The 24937-nt window shown below is 59.4% G+C and overlaps 10 protein-coding genes across 10 annotated transcripts; 4 read left to right on the plus strand and 6 right to left on the minus strand.

Moving 5' to 3' along the window:
- Positions 1–661: 661 nt before the first annotated feature.
- BXZ73DRAFT_87627 (uncharacterized protein) lies at positions 662–3564 on the minus strand (the record flags this gene model as incomplete). Its single annotated transcript, XM_048024652.1, has 20 exons — positions 662–769; positions 819–1064; positions 1112–1142; positions 1194–1327; positions 1377–1446; positions 1499–1552; positions 1605–1636; positions 1695–1778; positions 1834–1897; positions 1956–1983; positions 2097–2283; positions 2327–2328; positions 2396–2491; positions 2543–2677; positions 2738–2800; positions 2849–2883; positions 2936–3089; positions 3138–3225; positions 3282–3436; positions 3483–3564. The coding sequence occupies 20 exons, from the start codon at positions 3562–3564 to the stop codon at positions 662–664; spliced, it is 1848 nt and encodes a 615-aa protein (XP_047882080.1).
- Positions 3565–3855: 291 nt separating this feature from the next.
- Positions 3856–4568, plus strand: BXZ73DRAFT_97306 (ARP2/3 complex 21 kDa subunit; the record flags this gene model as incomplete). The annotated part of the gene is made up of 4 exons (XM_048027319.1): positions 3856–3861; positions 3914–4013; positions 4080–4370; positions 4420–4568. The coding sequence occupies 4 exons, from the start codon at positions 3856–3858 to the stop codon at positions 4566–4568; spliced, it is 546 nt and encodes a 181-aa protein (XP_047882081.1).
- Positions 4569–4731: 163 nt separating this feature from the next.
- On the minus strand, positions 4732–6321 carry BXZ73DRAFT_40567 (Nin one binding Zn-ribbon like-domain-containing protein; the record flags this gene model as incomplete). Its single annotated transcript, XM_048018603.1, has 3 exons — positions 4732–5233; positions 5287–6019; positions 6069–6321. The coding sequence occupies 3 exons, from the start codon at positions 6319–6321 to the stop codon at positions 4732–4734; spliced, it is 1488 nt and encodes a 495-aa protein (XP_047882082.1).
- Positions 6322–6518: 197 nt separating this feature from the next.
- BXZ73DRAFT_97308 (3-isopropylmalate dehydrogenase) lies at positions 6519–7899 on the plus strand (the record flags this gene model as incomplete). Its single annotated transcript, XM_048027320.1, has 5 exons — positions 6519–6532; positions 6591–6625; positions 6683–6859; positions 6915–7461; positions 7515–7899. 5 exons carry the CDS (start codon positions 6519–6521, stop codon positions 7897–7899), a joined length of 1158 nt encoding a protein of 385 aa, XP_047882083.1.
- Positions 7900–8202: 303 nt separating this feature from the next.
- BXZ73DRAFT_97309 (uncharacterized protein) lies at positions 8203–9475 on the minus strand (the record flags this gene model as incomplete). The annotated part of the gene is made up of 3 exons (XM_048027321.1): positions 8203–8690; positions 8744–9259; positions 9316–9475. The coding sequence occupies 3 exons, from the start codon at positions 9473–9475 to the stop codon at positions 8203–8205; spliced, it is 1164 nt and encodes a 387-aa protein (XP_047882084.1).
- Positions 9476–10278: 803 nt separating this feature from the next.
- Positions 10279–11838, plus strand: BXZ73DRAFT_74254 (uncharacterized protein; the record flags this gene model as incomplete). The annotated part of the gene is made up of 4 exons (XM_048021998.1): positions 10279–10479; positions 10549–11022; positions 11087–11513; positions 11567–11838. 4 exons carry the CDS (start codon positions 10279–10281, stop codon positions 11836–11838), a joined length of 1374 nt encoding a protein of 457 aa, XP_047882085.1.
- A 164-nt stretch (positions 11839–12002) lies between these two features.
- On the minus strand, positions 12003–14291 carry BXZ73DRAFT_87632 (Vps5 C terminal like-domain-containing protein; the record flags this gene model as incomplete). The annotated part of the gene is made up of 5 exons (XM_048024653.1): positions 12003–12591; positions 12633–12940; positions 12990–13345; positions 13428–13869; positions 13980–14291. The coding sequence occupies 5 exons, from the start codon at positions 14289–14291 to the stop codon at positions 12003–12005; spliced, it is 2007 nt and encodes a 668-aa protein (XP_047882086.1).
- Positions 14292–15615: 1324 nt separating this feature from the next.
- On the minus strand, positions 15616–17049 carry BXZ73DRAFT_40396 (GTP cyclohydrolase II-domain-containing protein; the record flags this gene model as incomplete). The annotated part of the gene is made up of 1 exon (XM_048018570.1): positions 15616–17049. The coding sequence occupies one exon, from the start codon at positions 17047–17049 to the stop codon at positions 15616–15618; it is 1434 nt and encodes a 477-aa protein (XP_047882087.1).
- A 2402-nt stretch (positions 17050–19451) lies between these two features.
- Positions 19452–20237, plus strand: BXZ73DRAFT_97314 (uncharacterized protein; the record flags this gene model as incomplete). Its single annotated transcript, XM_048027322.1, has 1 exon — positions 19452–20237. The coding sequence occupies one exon, from the start codon at positions 19452–19454 to the stop codon at positions 20235–20237; it is 786 nt and encodes a 261-aa protein (XP_047882088.1).
- Positions 20238–21735: 1498 nt separating this feature from the next.
- Positions 21736–23442, minus strand: BXZ73DRAFT_40717 (homoserine acetyltransferase; the record flags this gene model as incomplete). Its single annotated transcript, XM_048018632.1, has 4 exons — positions 21736–21784; positions 21845–22433; positions 22494–22574; positions 22626–23442. 4 exons carry the CDS (start codon positions 23440–23442, stop codon positions 21736–21738), a joined length of 1536 nt encoding a protein of 511 aa, XP_047882089.1.
- Positions 23443–24937: the final 1495 nt, after the last annotated feature.

A 24937-nucleotide genomic window follows, 5' to 3' on the forward strand; every position in this document is an offset into this window, starting at 1 on the left:
CTTTGTGTTGTGCAGTGACTGACTACTATGTCTTCGCTTGCAGGTTATTCTCGGTTCACCTGTAGCTGTAGCTTGTCGCTTTGCTAGTCGTACGAATATCACGACAGTGTTGTATGACCCCCATTTATCGCGAGTGTTAACTCCAGCTTTCAACTCGATCTGTAACGTGGATATGTCCTTCGGCCCTTCTACACATGCCTGTCTTAATCTCTGCGGTTTCAACACTCGTGTTACAGCTTACCGATAGCAATATTATCAACGCCAGGCCCCGGACTCACAGTGCCTGTAAGTATAATGGGGAGATATGGTACGGCATTCTCGTGTCCGAACGTATAAGTGCGGTGTCTTCGATGACTTCCAACAATATTGCTATGTCCGAGTGATACACGACAGTCGCTGCGACTAGGTGCACCTAGCCCGGCCCCGGCTTGGCCTGGGGACTTCTTTGATCCCGAGAGAGGTGTTGCCGGGTACGAACACGACTGTGTGCATGGGGCGTTGAGGTGAATGCCAAGAACGTGACCAAGTGGGTAGTCATGTCCGAAGCTTGACCCTAGAAGTGCATGACATCATTGCCATTGGCGTACATGAATGGAGGATACACCCTTGTGAAACGTTGCATGATAACCGTTATTGTCCGTGGCACCGGTTGCTTTACACCTCATCCCCCCTTGGCACCTCCAGCCGCCATATGCTTGATAAGCTCTTTCATCTCAGCAAGTTCGGCGCGCAGCGTCTTCATTTCTTGCATCATCACGGCCTCCGGGGACTGTGACATGTCAGTTGAGTCTTAAACACACAGAATGAGCACGGCGCACATGGGTAGCGTCAGGGAACTTTGCCACGATGTCCTTGAATGGAACCTTGCTGATTACAAGACCACGATCAGAATCTTGGCCGGTGACCTGAGGATCTTGGAACTGCGGTGCATCATCTCCTCCCTCCTCCGCGGAGCTGAACCAATCTTTGACCCATTGATGCTTCTCGGGGTTGAAATGTGCCTCGAAAAGCGCAATCGTGACCAGAGGAACGAAGAACAGGATGCTCATGATACGACGGTTCATCTGGGGGAGTGTCAGTTCCCGTGACCTCCACGAAAATATGCACTTACCCTGCCGTACGTTTTTTCACTGACGAAGTATCTGAGCCCAATGATGAGTGATCGTGTCTGCAAACCGCGGGTAAATACTCACTCGAAAGGTGCAACGAAGAAGATCTCGATGAGATTGAACGGGGGAGGATAGATGAACTCGTCAGGAGCTCTAATCATGCTGACTACTTTCCCCGCGAAGTACGTCAAGTACTCTGCAGCAGCATCTCCGATGACCTGCAAAGCTATTAGTCACAAAGTAGGGGTCCACAGTACCACCACTCACATCTTCGTACGCCGAAGAGAACAAAGAGATGAGGACGTTCAAGAGAATGACAGCAGTCGCAACGTTCCAGCTTCGTAGAAACATATGAGCAATTATCAAGGTGGAGTGAACAGGGACCATACAGGTAGTAAAGTGACAGCCCGACTGCGGATGGGAATGCTTCGTAGTTCGGTGACCTGTAATGTTCTTCAGTACGTGATACTCACAATGGGTCGAAGGGATGCTTACTGGAGCAGAGATTGAATGAGAACATGTAATATCTGTGCAAAATCAGTAAACAAAGGACGCAATCGTCGTAAGCATGTTTGGATCATTTACCTTGGTAGGGTGATCAGTCTGGCCATCTGCAGCATCGAGGGCGTATAGGCCTTGTAGAAATCCGATACCGAGCAGAGCCAAAAGCTAATCGCAGGATCTTGGGTAAGTAATAGAGGCCGAAAAGGTGCGGCCAACATACACAGAAGAAGAACCCCGATTCTTTGAGCATTCGAGCGACACAGATCTGCATCGTCCCAACGAATCTGGTGCATCATAATCAGCACACAGAGGGGATGAGTACGATAAGTGAGCAGTACCCACTTATAGCCATCGAAGATGGGGATAAGCTCTGTATAAGTGCGAGTCAACAGGCCGTCGATGTGACCATCACGGTCTACTCACTCATCCTGTGAACGTAAGGGATGAGGAAAAACACAAAAGTCAGAGGATATGTATACATACCACAAGAGGGAGCCGCGAAGCTAAGGCACTGGAAGCTGTATAGTATCATGGCCTCTTGTTTTCCCGGACGCACGATACCAATCATGCGCAGGGTGAATGCGGCCGTCAAAAGGCAATCTGTGATGAAGGAAACCACATTCCAGAAGCCAAAAGCTCGCCATGAGACGAGCACCAGAAGTTTGAAGATCTAGTTTGAGACGGTCAGTACAAGCATGAAACGTTGAAGACACCTCTTGCCTTGTGAAGATCTGTAAAAATGTGAGCAACATTGTGATATCATCAACAGGTCCACCACTCACTTTCGATGGCAAAGGCCAAAGCCAGCACATACAGCACTATCTCCCAGTTGTCAAGGTCATTGTGATCCCTGTGCACCTTGTCCAGAGGCTCGCGTACTGCACTGCCACTGTTAGAATTAATGGAGACTGTCGCCAACCAAAACGTACCGGCTTGTGAATAGGTGAATAGGAAGATAAACCAGACGATAATGCGGAAGACGTTCTGGTATCTCGGAACTCCAAGCCTGGAGGGAGAGAGGTGACTCCAAAAGCCGTGGTAGTCGGCAGCATGGTGAGGGACGACTGTCAGATGGGAGATGCAAATCAAATGCCATCCTGCCTTGATGTAGCATGAGCACCTACAGCTGACATCGCCCTCGGAATCGTACAGTTGTACAATACGGCCACACCACATATCCTGGACAACTGCACACATGTTGGTCTCTAGTTTTTACAAGTGCGTGTCGAACTTACCATCTTGCGCTTCGCTCGAGGACAAGAATATAGTACTAAGACGACGTCAACGCGTGGTTCAAGATGAGAAGACATTCGGAGGCTCACCAGTGAGCGTCGATGGCCATCTCAAGAGCACTGGAGCTCCCGCTGACATCACCATCTAGTTCTCGATGCCGGTAACGAGCGGTCATCATTGTCGAGATCTTCTCAGGAGGAGCATAATGGATCACCCTCCGTGCGAGAACTTCACATGCCACCGCTGTAGACTGTTTAGAGCAGATTCAAAGCAAGTGAAACTATGACTTACCTCTTCCCTCGTTCTCCTCATAATCCGCCGGATACTTGTTGGCGTCGAGCATGAACTGTTTCCGAGCCAAGAGAAGACAATACGGGAGCTAAAAGGTGTAAGTTGGAAACAGTTCGTTCGTAGAGGGTAACGAAGTTTGCTCACCGGTTCCACAAAGTCTCCTGCAGCCGCAATATATGCATTGATGACTCGAGACGTTATGATCCGACTCGTGGGCTCGCTGATACTGTCCGGGGATACTTCGATGGGCAGTAGCTTCAGAGTGAGAGCACGAACGCGTCTCGCGAGACCTGATGCCACTCAGCGAGTCGGCTTTGAGCCAGAAAAAATGGATGCGCCACTTACTGGTGATGCTGTCTGGAGAAGGGTCGAACGACTGCACAGAGAACGAGGAGACCTGATCATCGGCGACCTCGAGAGCAGGCATGGTGGGCCGTGAGCTCTTCGTCAAGCCGTTGAGCCTGGCCAGACTTGAGCACGACGCGTAGGTTTCCCTGTTGCGTAGAGAGGGGTTTCCTGCGACAGCGAGGGGAGGAGGAGAGGAGGAACGACACGCTCACGCGAGGACGCGTTCATGACGTCTTCCCAGCTTGCTTCGTCTCTGCCTCGGCCCGCCCCAGCCATCGCGCGGCACCTCCCGGCAAACGCCGCCTGTTCAGCTACTGCGAGCCAGTGATCCGTCCACTCATACCAGTCTCTCCAGCAAGGGCGAACCGCCATGCCAGTGGGTTCCATGCACGCCGCTCCGTGTCCATACTGCTCATCTGTCTCTTCAGGCGTACCACTCCGCCCTAAACGAGGTGCCCGACGTCCGCCAGGTCGGCAACCTCGCCGTCCTCCCCATCAAGTCCAAATACCGTGGTCCTGCACCTATGGGTGGGTAGATGTTCAGCGTCACGCGTCGAACGGTGCCATACTTACAACGTATATACACATTTCCAGCCGATCCCTCAGAAGCAGACATTATCGATGAGACCCTCGACCTCTTCCGAGCCAACTCCCTCTTCCGCAACTTCGAGATCAAAGGCCCCGCTGATCGTCTCCTCATTATTCTCATCCTCTTCGTCTCGGACTGCATTGCCAAGATTGGCGCTGCGAAGACCGTTCCGAACCAGCTCGAGGCGACAAAGTTGCTTAACACCCTCGCCGTGGACAACTTCCCTGTCCCTGGAGATGCCACCTTTGCTCTGAACGCGCACTACGCGCCCCCGGGGGCAGGGCAGATGCTGGTGAGTCCCGTCAAGTATGTATGGTCGATGCACCCTTCATGCTACTCTCTCAGATTACCTGCGGGGGTACCTCACTCAAATTCGCCAAGAACTTGCGTCGCGGCTGGTCGAGAAGCTCTATGCGGACGGGACTGGCAAGCCCAGCAAGTGGTGGATGTCGTTCCAGAAGAGGAGGTTCATGAACCGCAGTCTGGGTTCGTGAAGGATAGCTGGATGGATGGATACAAAGGCACGTCGTACAACATCAGTGTATTACAAGCTCCTTCTCTGCTGGACTCTCGAGCAATCGCCATCTACATGATCACGTCCACTGCAAATCATACACCCAAGAAACGATACAATGCCCACACAGATCCTTCCACCGCCTATTTCTTCCGCCTCCCCTCGTTCGGGTTCTTCCTCCCATGACCGATGATGGGCATGTCTCCGTCGAATCCTCTCGCTCGGATGCTTCTCCCCTTTCCTCCCGCGCCCACGCTCAGCATCTCTGGGACCCAGTCCGGGTCCATCCAGCTGCTGACCACCGTTCCTCCCTGGCCAGCCTCCGCGCTCTTGCTCGCAGCGTTGAGCATCCGCTTCTCTTCGCGCTCGCGCTTTCCGTCAGCCTGCTTCTTCGCGCGCTGCCACCCCAACTGGTCCTCACGCAAGATGAGGCCCTCGCCCGGGCCAGTCTTGGCGGATCCTGCCTTGGGTGCGGGTATCGAATAGATCGTCCCGCGTGTCTTGAACTGGAAGTTGCGCTTCAGGTGGACCTGGAGCGCAGGGGTATTGGAACCGGCGTTGGGAGAGGAGATGGTGACTGATGCGCGGAGGAGAGTCGGATTCCCGCACGAGGGGCAGAATTTGCGAGAGTTATCCTTGCAGATTCTGCAGAAGTCTTGTTTCAGTTCACGATTCTAAAACGGTGGGAGGGCACGTACTTGAAGCACGCGTGGCAGCGGAGCACCCAGCTCTTGACGCGTTCGATGCGCTTGCCCTCGACGCCGACGAGGCCAAGGCCCATTTGGAGCAGGACGTTTTGCATTGCGAAATCGGCGGTCATGCAGCCCACGGGGATCGTCTCCTGCGCCTTCGCCTTGCCCTTTGCGCCTTTGCCCCCGGAAGGAAGGAGATCGAGCGCATGGGACTTGTGCAGTCCAACGTTGGAAGGAGTGATCCACTCGCCTTCACCGTCGTCTTCGTCTGATGGGTCATCATAGATGGGCTCCGCCTCTGCGTCGTCTGCTTCATCTGCTGGTGACTCTACTGGTGGAGCTTCAGGTTGGTGGGGACGAGTGGAAACGGGTGTAGTGGGATCGTTGTCCTGAATAGGTTGGAGCTCGACGTTCAAAGGTTCGCGTTCCTCAAGGTCCTCAGAGATCGCATCTTGAGAGTCGCCATTTTCGGTAGGGGTCGGAGGGGGCTCCTCCGCCTCAGACTCGGCAGAGTCTTCAGGCGCACTTTCCACATTATCGTCTGGCTGGGCCTCCACCGGAACCGGTGAGCTCTCTGGAGCCGGGACTAGCTCCTCCGATGGCGTCACCTCGGGTTTCGTCTCCGGGACCGGTGCGGATGCCTTCGCTTTTTCGTCGAGCTCGTAAGTGAGAGCAAGGACGCACAGATCCGGCGTGGAGAGCACGGAGTAGTCTCCAGTCTTCTTGGCCCATTGGATCACTGGGATCGCATCTCAGCGTCCTGCCGGCCACCACGCAGAACGACGCACCATGGGCAACCGACGTAGACAGCGGTGCCTTGATCTCTATTCTCACCCCCGCGGACAACGCGAGCCGTTCGAAGTGTTCGCGCGCTCGCTTGTCCTTGAGCTCGTCCAGGACCTGGGGGACGGTGTAGAAGGTTTCCGCGAGCCCCCGCAAAGGCGAAAGCGAGAGAAGCGGTCCTGCATCCAGCACGAGTTGCTTGCAGGCGAATTTTGAGGTGCTCGGGGCAGCAGTGGGGGTGGAGGAGAGAGCAGCCATGGTCATTGGGCCGACCCCGACAGATTCGGAGAGGGAGAAGAGAAAATAGCGGATCACGTGCGGACGACGGTGCATTGGATCGGGCGAGGCGGGCCGACGGAGGAGTCGATCGCCGAAAGACGACCCTCGCCGTCGACCAGCCCGGGGAAGTTGTCTGCTTCAACGACCTCCAGTACCCCGCCCCCCGACTGGCAGCGATGGCGAAGAAATCGTGAGTCCGTGCGCCCGCCTGAGCCGCGCGCCCTGATCCAGGCGCTGATGTCACCCAGATTCCGTGTGGTCGTCCTCCCCGGAGATGGCATCGGTGCGTGCGCCTTTTCTGCTCATCACCCCCCGCCGCGCTCACCGAGCTCTGCGCCAGGCCCCGAGGTCGTCGCTGAAGCAGTGCGCGTGCTCGAGGTCGTCTCCGCTGCCTCGGGCGACATCGAGCTCAAGCTCGAGACCCACCAGTTCGGCGGCTGCGCCATCGACGCGACCGGCGAGCCCCTCCCCGCGTCCACGCTCAAGGCCTGCCAAGAGGCCGATGCGATCCTCATGGGTCCGTCCTCCCCTTCTCGCCTTTCCGCCCAACCCCCCTTGACGCTCCGCGCCAGGTTCCATCGGCGGCCCCAAGTGGGGCGTGAACAGCAAGGTGCGCCCCGAGCAGGGCCTTCTCGCCCTCCGCAAAGCCCTCGGCCTCTACGCCAACATCCGGCCCGCCAACTTCGCGTCCGACTCCCTCCTCGCGAACTCGCCCCTCAAGCCGTCCGTCGCCGAGGGCGTCGACATCATCGTCGTCCGCGAGCTCATCGGCGGCGCGTACTTCGGCGCGCGCAAGGAGCTCGGCGCGGGCGCGGGCCCCGACGTCGACTCCGCCTGGGACACCATGGTCTACTCCGTGGGCGAGGTGCAGCGGATCACGCGCGTCGCCGCGCAGATCGCGATGCAGGCGAACCCGCCCCTGCCGGTGACGTCGATCGACAAGGCGAACGTGCTCGCGAGCTCCCGGCTCTGGCGCAAGGTCGTCTCCGAGACCCTCCAGGCCGAGTACCCCCAGCTCCAGCTCGAGCACCAGCTCGTCGACTCGGCCGCGATGCTCATCGTCGCGAACCCCAAAAAGCTCAACGGCGTGATCGTCACGGAGAACCTGTTCGGCGACATGTGCGTCGTCTGTTCGTGTCCCCGGATGGTGGTGCTGACGGCGGATGCGACAGCCTTTCCGACGAGTCCAGCGTCATTCCTGGATCACTCGGCCTCCTCCCTTCGGCCTCCCTGGCCGGAGCGCCCTCGGTTTCCGATGCCCTGTCTCCGGACTTCAAGTCCACTCCCGGTCTCTACGAGCCCATTCACGGATCGGCACCCGACATTACCGGCAAGGGGATCGCGAACCCCATTGGCACCATCCTCAGTGCTGCCATGCTTCTCCGCTACTCTCTCGGTCTCGAAAAGTACGCACAAGCTATTGAAACGTCTGTGCGCAAGGCGCTCGACGACAAGCCCTCTGGTGGCTTCGAGCTTCGTACGGCAGATCTGGGTGGTAGCGTTTCGACAAAGGAGCTGGGCGACAAGGTGGTGGAGATCCTCAAGGGGCTGTTGTGAAAACCATGTACGTCTAACGCAGTCGCAAAGTAAACCTGTACTGTTGTAAGATCCGATGGCAGCCACTGATAGGACAAGGCTTGCAATGTCGATTCCGAACCATTGGATACATAATATGCGGAATTGTGGCTAGCGTAAGGACTGACTGGGTTAATGCTCCAAACCAAAAACATAAAAAATGTAGCAATACAGCGACTGTAGAGCTGCATAGGAGGATATTAGTGGTGCCGCAATGACATGCTAATGAAAACGACTAAACGTCTCGCTAGAAATAGCGCGATCAACAACAAACCACCGCCAACTTCATGTAGCGCTGTACGACGGCGGCACGTCCGTCAGCTCCTGCGCTGCGAGCGCCTGCCCCGTCGCCGCCGCCGACGACGAGCCCGCGACGGGGACCGGCCGCCCGTTCGCGTCGAAGCGGACGCCCGAGTCCGCGTTGTACGTCACCTCCTGTGGCACGCTCAGCATCCCCGCCTCCGCTGCCTTGCTCCGCCCGGATTGGTTCGGGCTCGTGCGCGCCGGTACGCGAGAGCCCGCCGCGAGCCCAAGCCGTGAGGACGAGCTCGCGCTCCAGTCGCTCACCGTCGGGCCACCGCCGGCCTCAGAAGCGGAGTAGTCGCTGAACGCTTGCGGCTGGCGGGCGTCGCTGAAGGTGCCCGGGCGCACGAGGGGTGCTTGTTCCCCTCTGGAGGCGCTGAAGACGGAGAGGGGGTCGGGAGAGGGAGAGGGGGTGATGTTGGTGTACGTTAATGGGGCGGTTGATTGGGGGTAAGGAGCTGGCTTGGCCTCTGAGATCAGGGCGTTAGAAGGACGATACGGGAAGAGTGGAGACGAGGCTTACCGTGATGATCCTCCTCAAGAAGGTCTGCTGGATTGGCGTGAGAGGCGTAGAAGAATGGCTTGCCGCCGCGTCGCCCGTGACGAAGGAAGAGGAACCAGATGGCGAGGACGGACAAGGCGATCACGGCGACACCGCCGACAACACCGCCGACGATGGCGCCGACGGGTGTGCCAGAGCTGCTGGAGGATTGGGTGGTGACGACGGTGGTAATGGCCGGTGGGAGAGCTGCCGAGGTCGCGACTTGAGCCCCGGTGGCGGAGACTCCTGCCGCTGGTTTGTATACGACCGCGTCCAAGTAGAAAGGATAGTTGTCGTTGGCCAAAACAACGCCCATCTCCAGCAAGTGTGTCCCTGATTTCAGTGGCTCCAGGTCGATCCAGACAACGGGGTAAAAAGTAGAGCCGTTGTTGGGTACTGAGAGAATCCCGAGGTCCTGCCCGTCCAGACTGAATTGCACTTGGGGAGGGTCGACGCCAGCAATTGTGGTGGCTACACCCAGAACGGCGACAGCGACGCCTCCGGGACACCCGCCATCAATGACGAGTTTTGGCGAAGCGTAAAGAAGGGCTCACCGTCGAAACTGAACGTTGCGTTTGCTCCTGTAAATCCCGCTGTAATGGTATTCTGCCAGGTGTTCTGGGCCTTCTGTGAAATCCAGTTGCCCGACGTGTAGTTGATCGCCCCGGGCCCGGCAGGATCCTGGTCGTCCGCAATGATGGTGTTGCCCGGCATATCTTTTCACAAAGCAAGAGGAGGAGAAAACGAGGAAGAGAAAAAAAAAGGGGAGGGGAAGGGGGAAAAGCATGGTGTCGCTGCCGGAGCGACGACCATATACGTGAAGGGCACGCTTCGCAAATCCTTCGCTATATCACCGCCCAAGATCTTTGGGGCCTGGGCGGCGACAGCACCACAGCCCTGTGACATTCTCGTTTAGGGGTCATGCTGGCACTGCGGGTATAATGAAACGAGCACCCGCGGCGATGCAGCAGTCATGACCGATTCACATGGCCGATTACTATCACGCCCCTCTCCCTTAGCAATACGAACGGTGGGAAAGGTATTCGTGCTGCTGATATACCTGTGGCCCCGGGCTAGTGAGCATACAAGCACAAGTACGACCAACTATACGCACTAGATCTGCAGACGTGGAGCGGTGGATCTAGGGCGCGGGCATCTCGGCTGATACAACTCCGTGTTCATCAGGGGGTCGCGCTCACTATGTCGGACAGTGCGCCCGCCTAGGATAGAGGTGATGAGTCGGAGCGCTGATCTTGTACGGCGAGTGGTGGTTCCGGCAGACCTCCATTAGCGCTCCCGGGGACTCCCGGCCGCAGAGAGCCGCCCGCGGATGACCCGTGCGGCTGAGAACCTCAAGAGGGCTGCAGCGTCCCACTGACGGCATCGACTATAATCGACCACATCCTCTTCAACTGTCTGACCTCCCAGTCGACAGAGGTCCGCGACACCGTGCACGCAACACTACCTCTTGCGAAACTCCGAGCCCGCCGCTCCGAGTTCTCGTAAGTACCCTTGATATGAAGCTGTGGTGCACGCTCGTGTCCACACTGCTCTTCACCTCCGGCGTAGCGCACGCCCAATTCCACCCCAGCGCCCCCTCGCGTTATGTCCGCCTGCCCTCCTTGCGCGAACAGGCCAAGATTCTCGACGGCTGGCGCGACGCGCGCCTCGCCAACATCCCCGCCCTGCTCACCAAGTACGGCATCGGCGTCTGGCTGGTAAGCTCGTCTTCCACCTCTCCCTGCGCCCCCTCATGCCCACCCCACACGTCCCCGTGCCGACTGCAGACGAGCCAGCGCGAGCTCGCAGAGGACACCCTCTGGTGGTCCGTCAAGGACGCGACCGAGTACGCCGCCCACCGCCGCACCGTCCTTCTCTTCCACCGAAACTCCTCCTCCGCGCTCGTCCCTGGCCGTCCGAACACGAACCCGCTCCGCTGGGTGGACAACACGGGCGTGGTCTGGCCCGAGCTCCGCGCCGTGCTGGCCGCGCTCGCGCCCCGCCGCATCGCGCTCAACACCGACCGGGACGTCGGCGCCGCCGGGGGGCTGCACGTCGGCGAGTACGAGGCGCTCGCGGGCGGACTCGGCGGGCGGTGGATGGAGCGCACGGTGAACGAGCCGATGCTCGCGATCGAGTACGTCGCCGCGCGCGTGCCAGGCCAGCTCGCGTACTACCGGAAGCTGCAGGAGACGACCTGGGCCTTGATCGAAGAGGCGTTCAGCGAGCGGGTGGTCGTCCCGGGAGTGACGACGACTGAGGTGGGTTTCTCGCACCGGCTGCGCGCGCGACATCGCTCGAAGCTCACTGGAAGGGTGTGCGCAGGACGTCGAGTGGTGGTACCGCGAAAAGATGCTGCTGCTGAATGTGACGACGTGGAACCACCCTCGCGTGTCGGTGATCGTACCCGAGTCGTTCCCCGGATGGTCTGGGACCAAGGACATCATTCAAGAGGGAGATCTCTTACATGTCGACTTTGGCATCACCGCCATGGGCATGAATACTGACGTACAGCATATGGCGTACGTCCTGCGAACCTCAGTGAACGAGACAGACGCTCCCGTCGGTCTCAAGGAAGGTCTGAAGAAGGCCAACCGCATGCAAGAAATTGTTTTAGACAAGATGGTTGCCGGGAAGACTGGGAATCAAGTCCTTCAAGAGAGCCTGAACCAGACCACGCTGGAAGGTATAGAAGGCCAGATCTATTGCCATCCGATAGGAGACTGGGGGCACGCGCCAGGAGCTGTTATGGGTACGTCAAGCTGTTCCTAGTATTCGCTCTTGTACATCTGATGTGGGGTCCAGGGTTCATCAACCTGCCAGAGAATGTCCCAATCCTGGGCGAGCTTGCCATATTACCCAACACGTACTACAGCATCGAGCTCTTCGCATCCTCCTTCGTTCCCGAACGCAACGAGACACTGCGCTTCAGAGTCGAAGAGAATGCTTTTTGGAACGCGACTACAGAACGTTGGCAGTTCGTTTGGGGCCGTCAGGAGAGGCTACACCTCGTCAACGCAACGGCCGCTGCCGTCTCCCAGCCTCGCCCACCGGCGCTTGTTGTACAACCACAATAATTTCTCGCGAGGGCACAAGGACGTGCAAGCAGGAATCTCCTAAGGAGAGCGGGCGCCGTGGGGAGAGTGGGCCGAGTCGAGATCCTCCGTTAACGCCATCCACAGTGTACCGAAGCTAGTGTATGGACATTACAACATGGCGACTGTCTTCCGGACATACGGAACTAGAACATGTTGGCGAGCTTGCTCGCCGCCTCGCGAGCGTCGAGCCGTGGGCGTGTCGGCGTTCGCACCGTCGCGGACATGTACGCGGGCCGCGCCATCCCGAGCGGGTCGAGGTCGTTGGCAAGTGTCGCGGAGACGGAGTTTGAACGGCCGGGGATGGCGGACGATACGAACGTGGACGCTGACAGCGGGTCTCCGCCGCCGCCAAGAGGGTGCGAAGAGCCCGATGGAGGGCCGGACGCGTGCAGTGGCGAGATGGGTGCCGACTGGTTGGATGGCGGCACGGGAGGAAGTCCGGTTCCAGGAGGCTTCGGAGGTCCGGTGGAGGCAAGGGGCGACATCGGTGGCTTGACAAACATCGACCTGGTGCCGTCCACCAGTCTTCCACCGAGCGGCGGCCCATCTGAGGTAGGACGCGCGAAGGATCCGCTTGTGGTCGCAGCAGAGGAAGGACCCGCTCCTGGGGATTGGGGTGGGATGGGCGCGCGGCCCGGCGCTGGGCCGGCGGACAATGGTCCTTGAGGGAAACCATTCGTGTGCGACGAGGGAGCAGGTGCATGTGAAGGTGCGATCATGGAAGAGGTCACGCTGAGAGGAGGGGCTAGCGGGGGAGGACGACGAGATTCTACCGGTGGGTTCGAGGCGGGACGTTGGATGGGTGGGTTGGAGAAGTCTTCGAGAGGGGGACGTAAGCAGGCCGAGGGGCGGTTACCGGCTTCTGGGGGACATGTTTCTTGTCCGCGGCGCTCACTTCGGGTCGAAGTGCTTCGAGTTCGCGCAGATGTTGTCGTTCGTACATGATGGTCGACCGGACGTGTTCAACCAAAGCAGCTGTGACGTCTTCAGTCACTATACGCCTGTGACGTTCCAGAGCGCGATGAAGGTTTTGGGATATGCCCTCAGCACGTCTCGCAAGTATCTGCTCATACTTGTTCGCCTAAACAAAAGTCAGTGGGTGGTCTTTTCAGGGTACTACCGTCACGCACCTCTTCCATTTCCTCCAGTGCCTCGTCTACCCTCTGGGGGCTGATGTTGCTGCTATTCTTCAAACGCTCCATATTCCTCCGCTTGGATATGGTGGCCTTGACCGCTGCCTGGTATTCCTCCAAAACCGCCGTCCGTTGCTGCAGGGTTTCCTTGGCAGACCGGGCGTTAAGACCTTGGTAGCCCAGAGAGTCTCCAATGATAACACATTCGCTGATCCCCTGCGCCTGATCCAAATCCGCCAAACTGTGATACACCCTCCCAATCTTCTGCATCGCGTTCCCGAGGGGCGGGTGCGCCTCCGTGCTCGACACGTTCACGAGCTTATTGCCCATCTCCGCCTTCACCACTGCAATCGCTGTGCACACGACCGTCAGCCCCATTCGTTCTGCGCCTGCCAAAGCCCTGAACAACAAGCCCAAAAGGAAAAGACGACGTACACTTCCTCGCCCGCGCGAGCTTGTCGATCGCCTTCGCCGACTCGAAGAACTGGCCCTCGAGCTTCGTCAGCTCGAACCTCGCCCGCTGCAGCTCCTCGTCCTCGTCTGGCACGCCGCGGCGCATGAGGCTGAACCCGCCCGACGCCTTCCGGCGCGTGCTGGGGGTGGGCTGGTACCCGAAGTCGCTCTCGACGAACGACCGGAGCTCCTCTTCGTGTATCAGGATCGGGTCCTCGCACACGCGCGTGAACCAGCGCTGAAGCATGATCTTCACCAGCCGGTCGTCTTCCTCGTCCGTCGGCGCGGACGTGCGCGCGAGCGGCAGCGCGGGCACGATCGTCTGCGGGTTGTTCAGGATCAGGGTTTCGTAGAACTGCTGGAACTCGAAATAGGAGCGCGAGACGTTGCGGTACGTCGTCCCGGTGAAGTTTGAGAGGTTCGTCTGTCCGAGTGTAGCGCGACAGCGGCGGTGGCGACCGGAGTGGGTGGGCAATGGTCAGCACGGGCTTGCGAGCAGCGTCGCGATAACCGGCCGGGGTGGGGATTACGCACCTGCGCGTCGAATTTAATGAGGACATCCCGCCTGTTGCGGTCCAGCGTCGTGATCCTCACGCGCAAGTACGGCTCTTTCCTCTCGAAGTTGGTGCCATTGGAGGCAGGGTTGATGCGGGGGGAAATGAGACCTGAGTCTGGCTGGCCGTAGATCTGAGGCTCCTTGCCGTAGAGGCCAGCAGGAGGACCGCGCGACTCGTGATTTGGGGAAGGCCGAGGGAGGTTGGGGATGACGTCGCTAGGGTCGTGCGGCCTGGTGGGCCACGGGGGCTCCTCTTGAGGGAAGTTGGGGACGGAGAGAGGGTCGAACATCGACATGGTTTGCGGCAGAGTCCAGTGCGGCGAGGTGGTGGACGTTCACGGCAGCCGTACACGGGGGCAGAGACGCTCCGCGCGCCTGCCCAGCAACAGTCCTGAAGCGAGTCCGACATCACCTTCCTCCGCATCTTCTTCATGATCTCCACCTCCGTCCCCCAACCCTTCAGCAGTGTGAAGAGCCTGTTTGATGGTGAAACCGATACATGAACACCGCCGACGTCGATCGTGGGGCGTGCTGGAAGGAACCCGTCGAGCGCGACAGTGCTAATGAAGAACCAGTTCAAACGAAGGTAAAGGACGTAGGCTCTTTTCAATTTATCGGGCCCAAGATTACGACGGGTAACTGAGCGTCATGAACGCGGAGATCCGGACGATGACCATCAAGGAGTACTTCCATTTGTTTGTTCAGTAGGGATCCTCACGCCCGTCGAGCCGCGTTTTTCGTGCCAACTTCGCACTATCCGCGATGTTCATACTTCAAGAGTACAAGATCGAAAAGCCTTTCCGAAAGCTTCTTGGGACACCGGTGGAGAACTGCAAGCTGGCGCGCAAACGGTTGGGCACCCAATCATCCTGGTGTGGACATAACTAATGTTTCTGCAACGCAGTGCGACGGCAAGGTCCAGGCCTTCAGGGCCAGTCACCAGCGCATCTTGGCTGCAGACCACGCACTGAAGGCTTTCTTGTGCATGTCGCACCCGCTAGAAGCCTCAGTGGCGGACGCCATATGTGCCAATTACCCCTCCAGATAGTTCTCCTCGGGCCCCTACACAATCACTCCCGCCCCCCAGGTTCCACTCTCACTGAGCTTGAAACCCGCCTGAAGAAGATGCACCTAAGATGAGAGTTCTGGCGCTCGCGGAAGACGACGAGACCCAGTTCTATGTCAAGTGGGACGACTGCGAAGATTCTGTCGGACCCATGGATAGCACCAATATGGGTTGGCTCTTGGGGCAAGAGTGTCGAGCGATTATTTTGTCCAGATGTCTCAGTCATGTCGCACCGCTCATGTCGTTTCTACTGTCCTTGCAATGTTATTTTTGCTGTCTACTCTGAATATGACAATCATGCCTTCGCCCCACGACCATGACTCTAACAAGTAAATATCCACGAGATCACGCTCGGTGGCCACTTAATTTCTCATCTGCTCGACCAAATCATCTGTTCTTGTTGGGCCAGTTCTCGCCATCTCCGGCCGCCTCACAAGCCTGAAGTCGTGTGATGTCAAATGGTACATCTAGTGGTTTGTTTGCGACAGGAATTACAACAGTATCAGGGTGTATACGTCTACTCGTGGACCCATAAATAGCCGACGACGTTATACGTCTGCGGTATCCGAGAGTAAAGGCAGCATGTGCCCCATGCGCAGTACTTTCGTCCGCAAATACTTGTCCAGGTCCTCCCCATACACTTCGCCCGCGCCAATCATCGTCGCACCCATCCCGCGCTCCCCCTCGTCCCCGTGCGACGCCGCCAGGTCGCCCAGCTTGTGTTGCTGGCGACGCTGCCACGAGCGCGGGACCATCGGGACGCGCTCTACGATCCGGATGCCCTCCCCCTCCAGCGCGCGCATCTTGTCGGGGTTGTTCGTCAAGATCCGCACGCCCTCGGACCCGTCAGCCCCGAGGCCCAAGTCGCGCAGGATGGCACCCGCGATCGCGTACCCGCGTTCGTCCGCGCCGTGGCCCAGCATGAGGTTCGCAGTGACCGTGTCGTGCCCGAGGTCCTGGAGGTTGTAAGCGCGGATCTTGGAAAGCAGACCAATGCCCCGGCCTTCCTGGCGCATGTAGATGACCGCGCCGCGCCCGGGGATGGAGATAGTGCGGGCAGGATCTTCGGGCGAGGGGAGCGCGATGGGCTGGGCGAGCTGCCGGATGGCTTCGTCGAGCTGCTCGCCGCAGTCACAGCGCATGCTGCCGATGGTTTCGCCAGTGAAGCACTCCGAGTGTATGCGAATTAACGGGGAAGGGATGGTGTTTGATTGCGCGGGGGTGTTTCCGGCGAGTGGACGCGATGGTCGCTGGGAGCTGGCCGAGAGACGGCCCACGTACGCGCCGCGCGTTATGCGGTCCATCTCTGTCTCCGAGTCCGACCAGATTGCGTCCAGGGTGCGACTGCGAATGGGGGGAACGATGGGTGTTTCATCCTGGAGCTGCGCGGGGTCGACAACGATGGCCAGATGCTCCTTGTTGTCGCGGTTGTTGTGGTATAGGTGGAGGAAGATGGGGCCGTGTGGGGTGGGGACACGGGTGCGCGCCATGCATTTCACCTCAAGGGCTGGGGTTGGCGGGAGGTGGGAGGGTGCGGCGTTGGACGTGGAGGCGACTGGCGACTTGGGAACAGGTAACGGCAAGTTGTCTGCGCACCGTAATGGTTCCGTCGCTGTCCGCCCGGCCTCCGTTTGCGCTTTCTGCGAGCGTGGCCCCTGGCGGCTAACATACTTGAGACGAGGTCTGCGTTCGCTCCGCGCGGCCGCGCTCTCTGGCTGCCATTTTGTCCAGTCGTATGCCCCTTCCGAGCGAGGATCTCCTACTCCGGGGAAAAGGTCGTGGGCGTAGTGGTTGCGGGTGACGTGCCCGTACGCGGCCGCGGCACCGAGGAGGAGGGGGTCGAGGTCTGCGTCTCGGCGCTTATAGCCGTGCTTCTTCTGCAAGTCTGCCGCGTCAGGGAGGTCCGGGGCGATAAGGGAGTCCAATAGTTCGAGATCCGCGAGCGAGTCTTCGATGCACGAAGGACGGCTGTGGTACGGCATCTCTTGCAGGGAAAGGGTCCTGTTCTGGTCCGGAGGGAGGCTAGTCTAGAGCGGAGAGGGCCGGGGCTGCGGGGAGGAGGAAAAAGTGCGAGGGCGGGAAGAGTGATGCGGAGCTGGGCCGTATATAAGTCAGCTCTCACACTGGGCGCAAGAGATGGGGAAGGGGGACGCAGTGGTTGTGGTACATTCTGGCTGAAAAAGGACGCCGTCTCGGGCCCTCGTCTTGGCAATTCCTACGGCCGACTGACATAATCACGCGCCCCCTCACATGTCATCCCGCCGGCGGCCCGACTCAAACGGCTTTCGTACTACCACCCGCCTTCGACCGCCACCTCTCCATCCTCCTCCCCTCTTTCTCCACCACCCCTTCGGTAGCATCGACGCTTCCCTCTCGTTCGTGGACTCCCGCCGACGTTTCCCTCTCGTTCATGGACCCCCACCATTGCAGCCTGGGCAAGTCGGAGTACGCCCGGAGCGCTCCGGTGGCAAACTCTGATGGCCTCAGGCCGTCGGCCAGCTGCTTACGCAGACCCTCTTGCTGACAACTGGATTCGGCACTCAATCTCGGTCATAAGAACCCTCAAACATTTGCTGCTGAATCCCGAGGGCCAGTCTCCGATCAGTGCCGGCAGACATTCAACGGCACCCAGCATTGTCATCAAGAATTTGCACTCGGTCTGAGTTTCCTCTGCGGTTTATTCTGCCATCCCATCCTACGGATAATACCTTGACGGGTTTCCACCTGTTCACGGACACTCATTCGATTGCGTGGCGACCTCAAATGATTGCGATGTACGTGTTCTTACTCTGCTATGTAGTCCAATATACCCAGTAACTCCGTGGTTTGAAGTTCGGTGTATCGTTTGCATGGAGGCAAGATATACAGGTGTGCATGCCTTCCCCCGTCCTTACAGATAGTGCTCACGAAACCAGAATAGCTCACTCGGACTCCCATCCTCACTCAAACGTGCGCTCAAACGTATGGCGTCACCGGGCGGCTTCTCGAGGCTAGTGTGGGTGCTGGTCTGCCGTGTTCAGCAGGTGACCTCCATATATGTTCACGTGTGGGCGCAAGAACGAGGACCACCTTGGCGTTGGGCGAACACATGGCAATTTTCGATTGAACATGGAGAAGATCTTGTCGTACGTGATGCTCCTAGCTATACTTGTAGCCTTGTAGCGCTCGTAGCGCTCGCTGTCGGCCACCACATGGGTGAGCGCTTCAATTGACCGAGGCGAAATCATATTCGTCCACATTCGTAACAGAGATTGATTGTCACACTGAATGCAGTGTCCGAGGCATCCTCAATGTAATCGCAACGATTTCGCTGCTTGCTGTCACAGCACTCGGACCTCTGATTGTGAGGTTTTGTGGTCAGAGCACGGAGGGCTCCGGCATATCCACAGTGACATAGTTGGCGAAATATCGATTAGTATTTGTTCCCCGCTTCATGCACATGCAAGTTTTTGGTTGAGACCATGCCACCTGCCACTCGCTGCACCAGGTTGACAGATGGCAGAGGCATGGCACGGTGAGAGCGGGACAGAACTCAAATTTGCATCATCTCATCGCTGTTTTAGTGGTCGCTTTCAGTCGTGGGTGGAGGGACCGCGAATACACACAACTCGCTCAAAGACACGAAAACACGCACCTACTCGGCCCAGAACGCTCCAGTAATTCTCAAGTCGCTGTCAAGCTACCGCAGCGGGAAGCACTCGCCAACGAGAATTCTCCAGCGATCTGACGAAGTACCAGGCGATGATCTCCTCCGCGATCGGGTCAAGACGAACCCAGAGGGAGGCTGTCGACTACCGAAGTTGGCCGTAGCGGTTACGGCTCATGTGTTTGCCTTCCGAGATTGCTACTAGGGATGATGATTGAATGCGACCAGACGCCGAACATGCAGGCATGACGCGGCGAGGTATGGCCGCAAGCTTCGAGACTGCGCGTGGCGAAACCGAGCTCGCGCCGACCAAATATTGGCAGAGGCATGCGGACGGACGGGAAAGCGGGCCCGGGGTGGATAAGCCGGAGGGCACAGCCATCTGGAACGCCTTGATGGGAACTAGATGGGAACGTGACGCGGGGAGCGACGCGCGGTATTTTGGGTGTAGGCCGTCTATTCACGGCTTGCCTTTCCTCCGCCGCCCTCTTCAACATAATGCTTCCTCTCCCAGCCGCCCTTTCCCATCCTTCCTCCCCGCTCGCTGCTCTACCCTCTCCCAGTCCCCCGCCAACGTTCGCAGCCCCCACGGTCCTGCCCTAGGCAGATGCCGCCTTGGTCACTGTGCCTCCGGTGCCTTTGCGCTCTCGTCATTTTTTCACGGTGAGTTCACGCGTTCGTACACGTCCGTCGGCCCCGTCTCTATGCGCTGTCCGACGGCGTACTCGCTCTCTGCGCATGTCTCATCCCCATTCGTGTGCCGTTAGGCTCGCGTGTGCCGTGCCTGTCACCGCCGAAACCGCACAGGCGTCTGTCCCCGCGTCGCCCACAAGCACCTCCGCGTCGCCTACAAGCGCCTCCGCCTCGCACACGAGCACTGCTCGTCTCTCACCAGCTTCGCCCAGCGATGGGCAGCCTGGCACGTCCCGACTCGGCACCTCCACCTCCTCAACCAAGGCCACTTCCCACTTCGTCGTCCCATCCCACTCCTTCTCCCACACGCACTCCTTCCCGGCGCAGTGGTCCATCCTGCCCACGCCCTCCGCGGGTGCCCCCGAGCAGTCGCGCCCCCACCCCCACGTCTCTGGTGCCGGCGCGCGTCCCCCCGGCGGGCGGCACCAGTCCAGGGTCACGGTCGCGCTCGAGATCATCGCGGGCCTCACCGGGCTCGTGCTCGCGAGCGCACTCTTCCGGTGCGTGTACTCGTACCGACGCGCGCCCGCGCGGGACCGCATCGCCGCCCTCGTCGACCGCCACACGCTCCAGCGGGAGGTCGAGGAGAGCGAGCGCGGGCGCATCGTGCGCTCGCTGCACGCCACCTGGCGCCCGCCCCCGCCGCGATACGAGCCCGCGCCGGAGTACGACGCCGTCGCGCCCGCGGGGGACTCGATCGACTGGGGTGCGCCGCCCGGCTTCACGGACCCGGGGCACTACCGCGACGGGCTGGGTAGCCCGTTCGACGGGACGAACGCGCGCACCTCGCTCGCCCGCCCGCCACCGTCCCACCCGTCCCGGTGGGCGTGACGCTACGCGCGCAGTGGGGGCGGCGGAGAATCGGAGGGCCCGAGCATCGTGTGGACCCCGGTCTGCTGCGCTCGAACTCTGCTGCGCTCGCAGTCGGCGTTCGTTGGCGCATTGCCGTCGGTTGCTATTTGTCGGTCCTTCATGGTCGGACTCAACGGGTTACCACACACACATTTCGTAACCATCCATGCGCGTTGGCCCGCATACGCCAGCGTCTGTCGCACCCTGACATGTTCCGTACTATTCCGAACGGATGGACTTATCGCACGAACTCTTCCACGTCGCATCACACTTGCGCATTGTAAAACCTACACCCTCCTTGCTCATACGCTCGTTGTAATCGTAAACGCATCCTCAGCCAACCCCGTCGCAGTCCGCCTTCACTTTGTCACCATCGAACGCCCTCGCCGGCACGCAGGAACACGCACACGCGATCGCGATCGACATCACCAAACGCCAAGTAGCGTTCGGGTCGTCTTGACTCGTGCCAGATGGTCTGCCCAAACCGGTGTCAGATAGCCTATGGCGCATATCCAGACAGAGGCGTGCGCAGTTGGCGTTTCTGGCGTGTGTCACACCACGACTGCGAGAGAAGGACGATCAAAACTTAGCGGGCCGCGCATCCTTTATCCATCACATACGGGCGTGTGGGAGAGATGCTGCATCATACGAAGTACCTGGTGCGTTCGTCGCAGCTGCGGTCATCGGCAACGGGCCTGTTTCGTGTGTGGGGGGCGGAGCCCACTTGTGTAAGTCAGTATAAATTAACCACACGGAGGGCCAAGGCATGATTTAAGCTGCAGTGCCGTCATTGTATGGCACATATTATAGCAGCCGGAGTTCTCCACAAAAGGAGGGGAAAATGGGGACAGTTGGACTTGAGTTTCGCGGCGGCATGTGCGGTTTGCAGAGTCCGATACTTCCGGCGACATATCGGCGTACCTTTACGGCGACTGGTGGCGGGAGTACCGCGTATGTCAACCATCTACAGCTGCGCCGTTCCTGGACCATGCGGCCCTGGCCACTGAGCCGTTATGGCCATGCCAGTCGTCCCCCAACATGTCGATCAACGCCGGCGCACCAGGGACTTTGCATATATCACCACCGAGGCATCGGCACTCAGTACTCAGTGATAGGTCTCGCGCAGTCCTCCCACGGCACCCGGCGCATGCTTGAGGACAGCCTGCGGGCAGCGATGACGAGAGATGCTGACTGGTCCTGTGTTTCGAGGCGAGGCTTCTATCCAGCGGACTGCGAGGCGCGTAGGCTGTAGCGCGCATTTTGTAATTGGGGATCGGGATTCGGCTGGTTTCCCCGGGATCGACAAACGCATCGGCCATCCCGGCGCCTGATGAAATTGTTTGTGGTCCGTGTGACCCGGGAGTAACGGCGGGTTATTGATGTCACAGACTAGGCCAATTATAGATGCATGTGTGAAGACTGATGCTATAGTGAGTGCTCTAGAATACAGACAAACGGCCCCGAGTCCCCGCACATATCATGACAAGAAACCCCGGATGGCCCCTCCCACGTTCTGCACGTCGAGCCTGTACACCACGCGGTGAGCGATCCGTCCAAGTGCAGCGGCCAAGAAAAACCACACTCACAGGAACGTGTCGTGGCCCCACACCCCGCCCAGCTCGTAGTAGCTCACCATCTGGTTCCCCGCGATCCGGAGCGCGTCCGCGACCTCGCGCTGCTGCTCGACCGGGAACAGAATGTCGCTCTGGACCCCGAGTATGAGAGTCGGCGTGTTCGCGAGCGGGCGCAGGCCCGCTGCGAGGTCAGGCAAGTGCAGCGGTGGGTTCGGCGGCGGCGGATGGTGCTTCGAGTGCGAGAGCGTCTGGTGGTAGTGCGCGTGCGCCGGCGACCGCGGGTGCGCGGTGAGGCTCGGCGGGAGCGGCGGCGGGGACGTGCGCGGGGCGGCGATGTCGAGGCGGAGCTCGGCGAGCGCGGGCGCCGTGAGGTCGAAGAGGTCCATCGCTTTGGAGATGTAGATGAGCGAGTTGGCGTCGTACTTCAGGCAGAACTCCTCGCCCTGGTGGTCGAGGTAGGTTTCGATCAGGAAGTCGGGACAGAGCGCGGGCGTGCGCGGCTTGCTGGGATCCCGCGGCGAGCCGTCTGGGAGCTGGCGGAACTTACGCCCGAAGCGCAAGTCCCATTCCGGGCCGGAGCGGTATGTGATTGTGGCAATTTCTGAAGGGAAACGTGTCAAATCAGAATCAAGAGCATGTTTGAAGAGCGTAAGAGACGTACGTCGCGCCAGTTTCATGCCTGCATGTGGTGGTAGTCCATCATAATAGAACCCGTTCTTCCAATTGGGATCCGCCATAAGAACTGCACAACAGAATGAGCGGCGTTGAGCGGACACATTGCAACCATACTCACCACTCCTTTGAGCAAACCGCATGGCAATTGCGCTGGGACTGCTACGGGCAGTGCCACTGATGCTTACGACCTTCCCCACCCTCTCCGGAAACAGCCAGCCCGCAGCCAAGCTCTGCATCGCACCCATGGACGATCCTACGCTTGCATACAATCGGTTGATACCCAGGTGGTCCAGGAGGCAAAACTGGGCCCGAACCATGTCGAATATAGACAAGACTGGAAAGTGGGTCGCATAGGGCTGCTCTGTGTTTGGGTCGATGGACGAAGGACCTGTCGAGCCGTAGCATCCGCCGAGAACGTTTGTGCAGATGACGAAGAACTGGTTCGTGTCAAGCGCCTTGCCAGGGCCGATGAACTTCTCCCACCATCCGTCGGCCGGGTTGAGATCAGTGGAGGCGGCATGCGAGGAGGCGGAGAGACCGGTGTGGAGCAGGATGACGTTGTCTTTCCTCGGTGAAAGCGTGCCCCAGGTCTCGTAGGCAATCTCGAACGCCGGCAAGGCATCGGCGTAGACGAGGGGAAGGGCTGAGGTGTGGCGATAGACCTCGTAGGACGTGGGATTCGGACGGGCGTACGGGGGTTCGGGGCCCGAGGACGTGGAGGCGGAGGAGGAGAGGGTGCGTGAGGAGATGATGCGGGACTCGCGTACGGCGTGGGCGTCGACACAGGGGAAGTTCGGTCGGTCGTGCGAGCCGCTGGACGGACCTGGGGCAGCGCATTGAGTTGCAGCGCGTACGGGAGGAGGGATAGATGGGCGGACGGGGGCTTTGGAGACCAGCCTGAGGGATTTTGCGCCGATTCGGCCTACGGAAGACATGGTGAGGATGGGAAAACTGCTGACGGTGAGACGGAGGATGGGAGAGGTTATATGGGAGGCCCGAGAGACCGAGGATGATGAAGGATGCTTAGCGAGACTGCAAGGGAGGAATATGACATGGTGGAAATTGCGGCTGGGGGAGTTGTCGGAGGAAGGCTTGCAAGTGATGGCAGGGGGATTGCGCCAGAATTCGTCACTGCACGTGACCGTGTTGCTCTGCGCAATATGACGCGACCCCACCGCGACGCGCCTCGTCGTTCCTGCAGCCATGCATGTCCGCGGGCTTGCGAATCTCAGGTCAGCCTGGGCCCTGGAGTCGGATTGGCCTGCATGACCAGCGCGTGTTCGATGCACGCCACCCTACCGCCCGAGTTCCATTCGTGCCTCAATATTTCCTCGGTTCCCTGGGATCCTTGCATTCGTCTTACCGGTGTGTGGCTGGCGTACGTGTGTTGCGGGGTTGTGCGCATCATGAAGTATGAGGCCGAGTGTCAAATGGGTGCCCGATCTCATGGGTAAGCGGGCGGAGAGGACTGGCGATGTACTAGAGCAAGACTTTGCGCACGGCTGCAGCATGTCTCCAGCGCGGTACGAGAGAGCAGTCAGGCTGCGGACAGAGGACTTGGCTGCGGAGGACTTGGCCTGTGCTCGCGCGGAAGCAAGTTGGGGCGTCTGCGGAGGGCCGGAAACATGCGGGGGGAGCGCGCAAGGCAAGATGCAGGCCACTAGCGTCCGCCATGTCAACTGGGCTCGATCGGCCATCCTCACCAGCGCGTGCAGATGCCGTCCACCGCACGAGCCGTCGACGTCCCCGCAACCCCGACTGCTGTCTGCGGTCGAGAGAGCTGAAAAGAGGGCGAGTGCACAGACGAGCGGTCAAACGCCCCGCCCTGAAACCATCATGAATTTTCGCACGGTTTCGAGCCCGAGCCCACTCTCCGCGTCCTCGCACTCAGTTCCGTCCTCGTCCTCGCCCGGTCCCCGCTCGCCCGACCTCTTCGCAGTCCTCCACGTCCGCTTCCTCATCACCCGCCCTGTTTTGCATGTCTCTCGCCCCGCCCAAGTCCGCCATCCCATCACCATGGCCGACGCAGAATCATCCATCACCGACTCATCGCTCTCGCCCTCAACCTCCACAACCAACCACTCCGTCGTCGACTCCGCTATAGACACCACCCATGACCTTCCCTCGGACCGAGGCGCAAAGGGCGGCCGCCGCGCTAGCCTAGGTTTGATAGACGCGGCCCGCATGCGCCTTTCTCTCGATGTGAGTGACGAGCACGCCTCGTTCCCATCCGCATACATACGGGCGTCGTGCCTAACACGTGTTGCGCCCGTTTTCTTCCCGTCAGTTCAAACCCCTCCGTCGCTCCAACAGCAAGTCGCAGCACATCCTACCCGTGTTGTCTCCCCAGGTCCGTTGCCGACACCTTGTCCGCTTCCCCGCCTTGCTCACGCGTCGCCTTGTCCTGTTGCCGTCCAGGCGGAAGATTCC

The sequence above is a fragment of the Epithele typhae genome, assembly GCF_022376455.1.
Source record: "Epithele typhae strain CBS 203.58 chromosome Unknown BXZ73scaffold_4, whole genome shotgun sequence".
NCBI classification, from domain to species: Eukaryota; Fungi; Basidiomycota; class Agaricomycetes; order Polyporales; family Epitheliaceae; genus Epithele; species Epithele typhae.